This window comes from Montipora foliosa, chromosome 2 (genome assembly GCF_036669935.1).
Source record: "Montipora foliosa isolate CH-2021 chromosome 2, ASM3666993v2, whole genome shotgun sequence".
NCBI classification, from domain to species: Eukaryota; Metazoa; Cnidaria; class Anthozoa; order Scleractinia; family Acroporidae; genus Montipora; species Montipora foliosa.
In genome coordinates this window covers 4,203,904-4,214,610 of record NC_090870.1, presented here as the reverse complement: position 1 = coordinate 4,214,610, position 10,707 = coordinate 4,203,904, and the positions used below count along the sequence as shown (strand labels likewise).

Genomic DNA, 10,707 nt, shown 5'->3' with positions numbered 1-10,707 from the left:
AACTCCGCATTTCAAACTCCAACAGTTTCCATGACAAACCAGAGCTCCACTTAGACACGCAATGATCGACTTAGATTTTTAGATTTTCAATACTACTAAATCTTGCTATAAAAGTGTTATCCATCATGCTAAGTTTATGGGAACGTGGGGATTCATTTGTTTGTTCTCTAATTATATTAATTTCCCTGTTAAATTTGGTAGAAATTTACATTTATGTTGAAGCTAACAATATTAGGTAGTCCTTTAATGACCTCTTAAGGTCACTTTTGTAACTAATACGAATTTTATAAAATCATTCGAAGATGAGAAAAGTCATGTCATCCTTTTGTCGTCAGTTGGAGAGGGATGATCAAATATCAAAACAAATAGAGTACTCTTGCGCAAGAAAACAACCATTTCGGTATTTCGCAAATCCTGTGCCTTGCTAATACGATTTACTCATCTATGTAACAACCAGAATCTTGTTTGTCGAACGTGATCTCTATAACTTGTCGCTACACTTGTTGTTTTTCTTTCGCGCGCAAAACGCGTGTCGGTGGTCGGCCGAAAATTATTAGGGAGCTACAATAGCTAAGTAAGCAGGGAGGGTGACGACAACTATGAGAATTAGCCTTAATTGATCAGAAAAAAAAATAGCTCTACACTCCTAGCACGTACGTTTTACATTTTGGTACCTTTGTTTGCTGTTCGTGTCCTCGCAACGAAGACAACGATGTGAAATGACCAAATTTGAAATTGTATGGAGGATACTAAAAAAATGAAGCATTTGACGATACATTTTCAATTTTCTCCCAAACACCCTCAACGTTCATGCCAATTTTATTCCTGGAATGTTGAGACATACTTTCCTCGCCGAGCGACATAGAAATAGACAACGTTGTCGTGATCATTGCCATTGTCTTTGGTTAAGCTGCCTACGGGTGGTTTTTCACGTTACGTCATCTGCGCCATGTTGGTGGGTGAAAAATTAGCTCCTTTTGTTCGTCCACCAGCAGTTGTACATTGCAACATTGTTATCCGTGTGTTCAGAGATTGGTTGCAAACCATCTCTTGACGGAAATCTCGCGGAAGTTTACGACATTCGCTTGGTATTCATCTAATCTTGCAAAAACAGTTCAAGCAACCGCCTACTTAGTGAAAGCCAAAAACTTAACCAAGAGTGACATCCAGTTTATTTTACCCCAATGCTATTAATTAATTTCGCAACTAAATCCCTACTGACAATAAAGGTCCCAGCGTACTTGAGTCTCATTAGCCGTGTTTGGGGAGCCTTGTCGTGTAAGAATGCGAAGAGAAATTGTTGGTCTCGTTACAATTGTTGTATGATTTACAGTGAGTGTACAAACCCCAGCACTCGAAGAATTTACGTATGTTTTAACCCTATGGTATCCTGTGGTGAGCCTTAATCTTTCGTCAAATTTGAACCCCTAAGGTCAAAGGTGGGGGGACATGTTTAACCGTGAAACTAACATAAAGAGTATCGAGTTTAACTTCCTTTTTCGTTGCGCACTTTACTTCGTTCGTTAACAGTTCATCATGAAGAAACCGTTTTATGCGTTTTTGGTTCTTTTCGTGTCTTTGACTCTTTTAATGGGTCCCCTGGGATCGTGGGGCTGGCGACGGCGACGGCGACGCCGCAGACGGTATTGTGCAAGACAAAATTGCGTTCTTCAGAGTTCGTGGACAAACGCCGGATCATGCTCCCGAACTTGTGGATATGGAACAGTTCTCCAGCAAAGGGGTATTCAAACCCATCCGAGGTGTGGTGGAACAAGTTGTCCATCTTCTTGGAGCTCTCAAAGAAGGAGATATGCGCGCTGTTACAATAGATGCTGTCCCGTAAGTTGCTCGTATACGTGGAATTCCTGGAGCTCTTGTTCAGGCTGCGGAATGTCGACGCAACGTCGAACAATGAGAATTCTGCGAAACCCTAGTTGTGGTGGAACCAGTTGTCCAAGCACTCGGACTCAGACGCGAAGTTGTAACACTGGGGTGTAAGTTGGTCATTATACTTCCTTGTTTTCTCCTGATACCTGAAAATACCCGGCCTTAATTTTAAATGAAGTACAACGTATTTCTGGGGTAAGGAGAGCAAATCTTAAACAAAATTCTCAAATTTGCCTATGGTTATTTTAATTTAATGTTCAGCTTAATGATTCCCTTTCTCTGCATTTTCTATATTCGACAAGGTGATGTCTTTCGTTTATAAAAGAAAGTTAATACTTCCTGCTTCAGTGTTGATTTTTCAAAAGCTGGTTGTGCTGGTTTGTGTTTGCCTAAAATAAGTGAAATTGAGAGAAATGAGATAAGTGCGAGGATGATTTTTCCGCTCTTTCGTCCATAGCCCGCACTTTTGAGAAAAATATCGGGATTTGTCAGTGGCGAGGAGATCAATAATTAAATTTTCTTATCATTCGATGGACTGAGTTCGTTTTTTCACAATTCCCAACAATTAAATCACTTTCTGAAAGCTCAGGAAAGCGATTTTCTATTTTATTTTCACACAAGAGCGTGGTTTCAATTACGCATAAGCAGAATATTATTTGCAGCAAAACACTTATTTGTAGGCAGTTATTTACAGGTCACGTGGTGGGCTCTCGGAAAATGAGAAGGAAGGAAAAAATACATGGAATGATGTTTTAATATAAATAATAGTGTCAATTTAGGGGATTCAGTTTCAGGACTCGACTTGCCTGTGTGAACCTGTCTTTCAAGTTTCAAAGGATTATTCTCGTAATTGACGCAGTTGTACGGGTTACTGCTCTTTAAGTCTTTTTCCAATATCTATAAGTGTATAAATGGTGAGGGATTGCGACTATCTATTAAATTGTCTCTCATAAGCGCTTTATGATTGGACTAAGGGTGAGCCAGTTTGGTATACTTTCCCGATTTTTTATTTTTGAGAATGCTCAGTCCTTATTTTGCCAGGATAAGGAGTACCAACAATTTTAAGAGAGCCAAAAAAATGTCATGTATTAACCAACCTCTACCTTGAATTCATGATTTGAATTGTAAGGCTGCTAAAACACTTCTTCGTTTCAAGGGTTTTTCTCCGCTGATAGTTGGGCGGGCCCTGGGAAGGAGGTTGAATTTTCTGAACAAGAGGAACAGATCCAACACTACTCGAACTCACTTCCATCTCAAAGTCAAACCATCTTTAAGACTAGTGATTCCCGAGACCGATAAGTACCAAGAAACGGAAATATACTGGTCGCAGCGATTAAATCCTGACACATCTAAAAATCGAACCTCTACCCTGCAGGGGCGTAGCGTAAGATTTTGAAGGTGTACGCACACGAGGAATGTTTCGAGCGACGAAAGTGCTCCAAAGTAGGGGGGTCTAGGGGCATGCTCACCCAAAAACGTTTTAGATTTAGGGTCTCGGAATGCCATTCCCAACTATTTTCGAAGGACATTCAATGAAATAAATGCGAAGAAAAATGCAGTAACGGTAGTTAATTGTCGCAAGTTTATTTTACCCATCTGCCGAGTTTTCTCTGCAACAAGCTACAACACAAAGACGGGGTTTACATTACAAGCAAAGGGCAAGACGTCGCAAACTCTGTTATAATATCATCATCATCATCATCATCATAACATATCCTTAAAAAATAACAGGGAACTGAGTGAGGGACTGGTGATACTGAATACTGATACTTTGTGGGGGCTTCCATGGGTAGAGTTTTTTTTTTGCTTTCGTCCACCATTACGTTTCTTGCTGTTAAGGCCTGGCCAAACGGGTCCACTGAACATGTTAGTGTAACATCATCAAACATTGTCGAATCGAACATGTTGCACTCGTTTGGCCACCATGCTGTATGATGTTGGAAGTTGTTGAACGAATAAACTCTTGTTCTTAGGCCATCGTAGCTTGATTACTAAACTGAAATAAAAAATGCGTTGGAATACTATGTTTATCACCGCTGTTTGTGTTATTTTGTTAAACGAAGTTTGATTTCCATCAAACATCGTCTTCAACATCATCCAACGTTTCTTTTGTTTTAATTATAAGGTGTGAACAACAATGTTGCATTCGTTCGGCCATCCCATTCAACAGTGTTGCGCGCGCGCGTGCGCTGCGGCTATCGGTATCCATGGTGATGGTTAATTCGTTGCATCTGTTTCGCGCGTTGCCACGTCAGTTCAAGCTACGGAATGGTGAACGCACAAAGTCTTGAATGTCTGAGCGACGAAAGCTGAAGCAATCTCTCTTCGAACAGATAGCCCTTCTTGGGCATGGCGCCAATGTACCTGCAGGATCAAGACCCCGGGACGCTACTCCCCATGCAAGACCTTTGGAGACCGGGCATTTGCTGTTGCGATTCCCAGATTCTGGAACAGCCGTCCTCTTGCTATCACAGAAAGTGACCCTATTGATAATTTATAAGGAACTTGAAAATGCCAACATGGCGAGAGTTTGTTTTCTAAGGATTCTGGTTAGATTTTGGTTCCAGACTCTTGAGGCCAAAATTCTGGATCCAACAGGTTGCATTCGTTTGGTCACCTCTTTCGACACTTCTCAATAGCGTCCAACAATGTTGGATGATGTTGGATCCGTTTGGCCAGGCCTGTATGGGTTAATGAAAAGATACTGGAAATACTCACACACAAAGAGACCAGTTTAATTCGAAATTTAAAAAAACTTGGCCCGATTTTATAATGACTAAAAAAAATTAATGCCTCCATGGAATAAGGATTCCCGGATTTGAGCTGTACGCACGGGGGTACGTGCGTATATGGACGCTTCGCCCCTTCCCTGTAGCTTTCCAGACGCGGTATGTGATTGGAGAACGAAACAATAGATGAAGCTACAAGATTGTACAAGTTACAGAGACTAATGAAAATAGCAGTCTGGCAGAGGTACAAGATTACTACAGAACTCATTGGAGTGATTTGATAACAATCTCTATTTTCTATTATTCTTTTTGGGGAGAGGTTTGAAAAAAAAAAAAACCTGGACCACCGACCGTCTACGTAAAATACTTTTTACACTTTGACTTGGGTAAGGGAAACCACCGTATAAAAGTATCTGTCTTAGCTGTGCGCTAAATATTGCTAAGTTGTGTTTTAGATTGATCTGAATGAAAAGTGTATTCAGCTGGGGTGCCGTGTATTGGACTAATTCGAATACACGAGTCATTAAATTGTGGTAAAGAGAATCGTATTTTTTCTTTTTAATTTGAAGATATGTAAAACTGGCAGATTAAGATGAAGTGTAAAATTTTCCGAAAACACAATCTTTTATAGATTATAGGTGATATGAGCACTTAACTTTGAAAATGTTTAGTTTTGATGTTAATTATTTAGCTTGGCGATCAGTGATTTCGTAGCCTGCGTCGCAGCCGGATGCGTCACGAAATCCCGGTACTATACCGGCGGTTTTGTCTGTCTGTGACGCAGGCTATGATTTCGTTGCAACATTTATAATGGAGTGATGACAGTTAAGGCGGCTTCCATTCAGAAAAAGTGTCATGTATGCCAGGCAACAAACGAAAAATGCCATTTTCCTCTTTTCTTTAATCAATATTTTGCTTTAAATAGGTATTTCGCAATAAAAAATAAAAAGTGGCTCTATAGTCAACTATTATAGTATAGTCATTGCAAAATCTGTATAATTTGCAAACGACTTGTCAAGCTAGGGCATATGGTCAATATTTCCGCGCGATTTGTGCCTCCCACAGTTAGAATTACCCATTGAACGATGACGCTATATATGGCAACGACTACTCCATTCAGCTCTCTAGATTTGTAAGTGGTTCCATCCTCTGGTCTCTATGAAACTCTCTTCGCTCTTTGCGGTTCTTCTCGTTTTGAGTGTATTTCTGGGATCCGTCGCTTCATGGCGTCGCAGAAGACGAAGGCGTTGTTACAGAAACTGTACGCCGGAAAGTTGGAATGGTAAACGATGGAGTTCCTGCACAAGGTCGTGTGGCAGAGGTACACAGTACCGCACCAGAGGAATCGCTGTTCAAGCGATATGCGGTGGAAATTGTAACGTTATTTTGAGACAAACCAGGTTTTGTAACACGCAGTGCTGTCCTATAAGCTGCCAATGGAGTTGGAATGCTTGGTCTTCGTGTAGCGGTTGTGGGATTTCTACACAAAAACGCACTTTGCGTGTTACGCGGTATCCTTCGTGCGGTGGTTCAGCTTGTCCGGGAAAACAAACCCAAACGCAAAGCTGCAATACAGGCGTGTAAGTTGAGAGGCCAGTGTGGGCTTAATTTATTAACCGTTTTCACTTTAGAAACTAATTAAGCTTTACTTTCTCTGTGCTTTGAAATACAGACTTGTAAGTCGAACAATTCTCAGCTATACTTTCTGTAAAACGTCTCCTTTAGATTCCAAGTCCAGTCCATAAAACTGTTCACTTGTCTTACGATTCCCTTAGCTACCTGGCACTGAATGCAGCATTTTGTATTGTATTTACGTAACCATTGCCTGGAGCTACAAGCAGAATTTCATGTTGCAATACTGGACCATGTTACGAAAATTCATTTCCGCATCGGAAGTTATCGTTTTTCGAGCAAAAAGAAAATATTTCGCGAAATCATTGAAAAAATGCAGTCTTTGTAATCGACATTTTTATGAGGTTCCACAAACGAGCGGCTCTTTTTTTAATATGAAATGAATTTAAAAGGATATTGAGTTACAACCTCGTATGTGGAAAATTTTAGCACAAGGCAGGATGATATTTTGCCACGTGCTGAACGAACAGAATCTACCTGCCGAGTGAGTGCTGCCTAACTGCTGAATGACTGGTCTTGTCAAAGTTACAGGGACAGTTTGGACTAACCTTTCATAAGGTTAAGAAGTTGTCATGAGTGACCGAAGAGGTCAACTAGAATCCAATGCCGCCCACAGAGCTTCGCTTTCCTGTGCACCAGGGGCCGAAGTGTATTGCCAATCGTATCTCTAATTTTTCTAAGCTGAAGCGGTCCACTGTCTTCGTTGACCAAAGAAATGAGACGCCGCCAGAGGTTTGGGCGCTAAGAGCATAAAGGATTGTTATAAATAGGATCTGCAAGATTTTAATCAAATAATGGAGCGGATATCAAGGGACAAAGTACAAATTCCAGAGCACAATGCGAGATTGCCGCATTTCTGTCATGAGTTTTATGCAATCTGCAGCAATAGGCCTTATGCGTGATGACGTCTGACCAGCTAATTTCACAACCAAACCTTGTTTGCACAAAATTATTCACATCGTCTACAAGTTTGCTCGTTTGGGATTTAGCCTTCGTGCTAAAATTTTCAAGTTTGATTTTCTAATTCAAGGCTTGGTGGTGGAATCAGGTAGTCAGATGTCATCACGCATAAGGGCTATTAATTTCAAATGACCAGTTCAGTTGAACGAACGTTTCAGGAGGAAACTCAATACAGTCTCATTACATAAGCAACTTCAACATTAAGAAAGGGTTAAAAAATTATCCACCACGCAATTAATACAGGAAAATGGATTTGCAACCCGTTGCCGATCGCTTCACGACCTTCGTGATATAAGTCACGTGCACGTTATCATCGTTTTTGAGATGTTTAGTTTGGATAGCGGGTCCGTGTTTTATTTTTCTTATCCTTTTAATACGTGCTCGAGTAAAATCAATATTATATGCCATAAAGCCTGAAAGCTACTTCATGGCAACTTCCTTGATCCCCACTTTCTTCCGCTGTTTTTTTACACGCACGCAAATTTGGACAAAGCAAACGATCACATAACAACTTGTTAACAGAAGTATCCATTGTCCTCGTGGAACATCTCCAAGTTACCGCCTTTTCTAAACGGCGGCTCAGTCTGTGTGCAAAAACACGGTCAAAGTTTTTTTTGGCTTTACTTGTTAATGCTAATAGCTAGATTCTCAGCAAAAAAATAATTCCTAATGGTCTTTTTTAAGAAGGATTTTATGTCAGCGTTTACGTCATGCAAGGGGCGGAATCATTACTTTAAGTTGTCTTGAAGAAAGAAACGCATTTTGGAATTGGTGTTCATGGCTTTAAAACGGTTTTTAGTTTTGAATTCCCTTAAAGTGTTAAAGAAAGCGTTTTCGGGAAGTTTGCAGTCCTCAATATCTCCGAATATCGAGTGCAAATTGAGATGTGTCAGGTGAAGTTGTCGTGAAGTTGTCAAGGAAAGAGGAAACAGTTGATCAAGAATATTAATCAACCTTGGCTCACCGATTTGGTCAGCATTGGACTGGCGTGCGGGAGGCCGTGAGTTTTTCTCCGGCCAGACAGACACTCAGTTTCTTTAAATAACCGAGCTTTGTAATGTCATCTGAAAGACTATAAGACCGTAAAGGTCCATCTCACCGTGCGACCACTGTTCATAGTCCATTTTACAGTTGCGTGCTTAGTTACCTGGCCTGTGAATGAAAGTGAGGCTGGAGTTGACCTTGTTTTGATAGCAACCTCACTGCCTTTCTTATGTAAATTCTTACTAATTAGCATGACAACAACATCATTAACATAACAAAAGGAGGGAGATCTGTATCGTAACAAGGTCAACACCAGCCTCACTTTCATTTAAGGGCCAGGGAACTAAGCACACAACTGTAGAGAGGTCTATTAACTCTGTGTGACGTTAATGATCTCACACACTATTAGATAATGGCAAGCAGGGCACGGTGTTCTGGCCTGGATGTGTCCCCAATCGCTAGATTGTGATTTCAATTTATTGATTGAATGGTCGGTGGATCTGATTACAATCGCGATAACGCAACCGTTTGCGCTGAACAGAACTGCGGAGTTGTTATTTTGCTCACTAGGGAACTTTAGCAACGACGACGGGAACGGCAACGTGAACGTCATCTCAAAACATAAATTCCAGTCACGCTTAATTTAGGGGAGAAAATGAAACTTTCTCTCCAAGTGCTGACGCCCTCCGTAAAACCTCAAATTTGGCCATTTCAAGTTGTTGTTTTGCTGACGACGGCAAAGAAATGGGCGAAAATGAAACACGCACGTGCAGAACGTGCAAAGCTATTCTTTTTGGCCACTAAATGTGCAATTTTTTGACGTTCTCGTTGCCGTCGCCGTTGTCGTTGCTAAAGCTCCCAACTTACTGCTTCGGGTAGGACACGAGCGGAAAGCGTAGCGATCAGTCAGTGTGTGAAAACGAGAATTCATGAATACAATGTGCCATGTGTTTAAGTAAGTTATTTAAACAATGAACTTCACCAACAAGACATTCAATGTGTGCTGTAAGTGGTGTTGGATGAGTCTATCAATCAAACTACTACAACAACAATTTCGGGCTCATGATTCAAGTGAGAATGCACTTGAAACACAAAATTCGGAGAACAAGAGAAAAATTGTCTGAGAAGAGTTAAGAACATCCCACTTCTTGAGTGCTCTTCAACTTTCCAAGTGCATTTTCTCAAAGCTTAACATACGAAGAAACATAAACAAACCTCAAAGTTTACTGTGGCAATTTTCTGCGTGGAAAGATAAAAGTAGGTTGAGCAAGCTCTCGCACGAGAAGGAATTTGCTCGCCAAGTCGACAATGCATTGGAGAATTGTTCCACGCTGGATACTAAAAACATCCTGATTGAACTTCATTAAGAAATGGCGACAGATGGGAAAAAGTAGTCCCCAAAGAAAGCCAACAAACTCGAGGGGAGATTGTTCTTCCATGTATAATGGCGTTTCTTGGTTTGGTACAGCGCATTATAGCTTTGAAATCTTGTGATTGTTTTTTTTTTTTCCCAGGTGCTGCCCCGTGAACTGTGCTATAAACAGTTGGTCGAGCTGGGGAAGCTGTATTGCGGCTTGCGAGCAAAATGGCTACCAAGCGCGGACCAGGACAGTCAGGACCCAACCGCGTTGCAGAGGTACACCATGTCCGACACTTAGGGAGACCAAATCTTGCCGTGGACCTTGTTGCCGAAGGGACTGCCTGGTAGGCATTAGTATACCTATCAGTATTAATTAACCGCATAAAGAAAAATTATGTCGCTTATACTGATCTCGTATAGGCGGCCGGAACGTTTTCTTTGCAATAATTAATTTCTTATTTGCTGTCTAGCATGATAGTTTTCAGTTCTCCCTCGATGATTTTCGTTTAGAGAGACAGAATGAAAATTTGTGATTGTGAACATACGCATTAAATTTCTTAATCTTCAACGAAGTGAGAATTTTTCCTTTTCACTTGTCTTGACACTGCCACATTTAGAATATTAGTGTTGTTTTTTTCAATCAGACCGGATTAGCTTAAAATATGGGAGAGACCACTGTTCTGGCGTAAAAAATGCCAACTTCCGGTCTCCGTCCCAGGCTCAAACGCGTCTCTTACTGGAGCTCCCAGACTAAAATTCCACGTGTCAAACCGATTCTTTGTCCTCGCCTGCTTGTTATTAACAGGTCAGCGGTTGGACATCCTGGGGATCTTGTTCCGCTCCGACCGGTCGATGCAGTGTGAACAGTGGTACAAAGAGAAGAACAAGACGTGTTACTCGTAATCCCAGTTGTGGTGGTTCCGCGTGTCCTTCTCTGACTGAAACATCACGGTGTACTCCTGTTCCCATACCATGCAAGGTATTTCGGCTATTTGTATCTCTTCAGAACTAGTTTGAATAAACAATGAAGGAAGGAAGGAAGTCCTTTAGAGGCTTTTCAGGACCAACGTACAACGTGATTTTAACGGAAATAAAAGCCGCGCAGTTTGCAAGATCTTTACTGAATAACAAGTAGAATTCATAGGTTCCTAGAGC

At 41.1% G+C, this 10,707-nt stretch overlaps 1 protein-coding gene across 1 annotated transcript in view; it reads left to right on the top strand.

Annotated features, from left to right (window-relative positions):
- The first annotated feature begins 1,479 nt into the window (after positions 1-1,479).
- Positions 1,480-10,707, top strand: part of LOC137992127 (protocadherin Fat 4-like) — a 55,366-nt gene continuing 46,138 nt past the window's right edge. Inside the window, exons 1-3 of the mRNA XM_068837260.1 lie at positions 1,480-1,994; positions 9,707-9,896; positions 10,358-10,531. Coding sequence (XP_068693361.1) covers positions 1,537-1,994; positions 9,707-9,896; positions 10,358-10,531 — 822 coding nt within the window. The 5' untranslated portion in view covers positions 1,480-1,536. The remainder of the gene's footprint in view (positions 1,995-9,706; positions 9,897-10,357; positions 10,532-10,707) is intronic.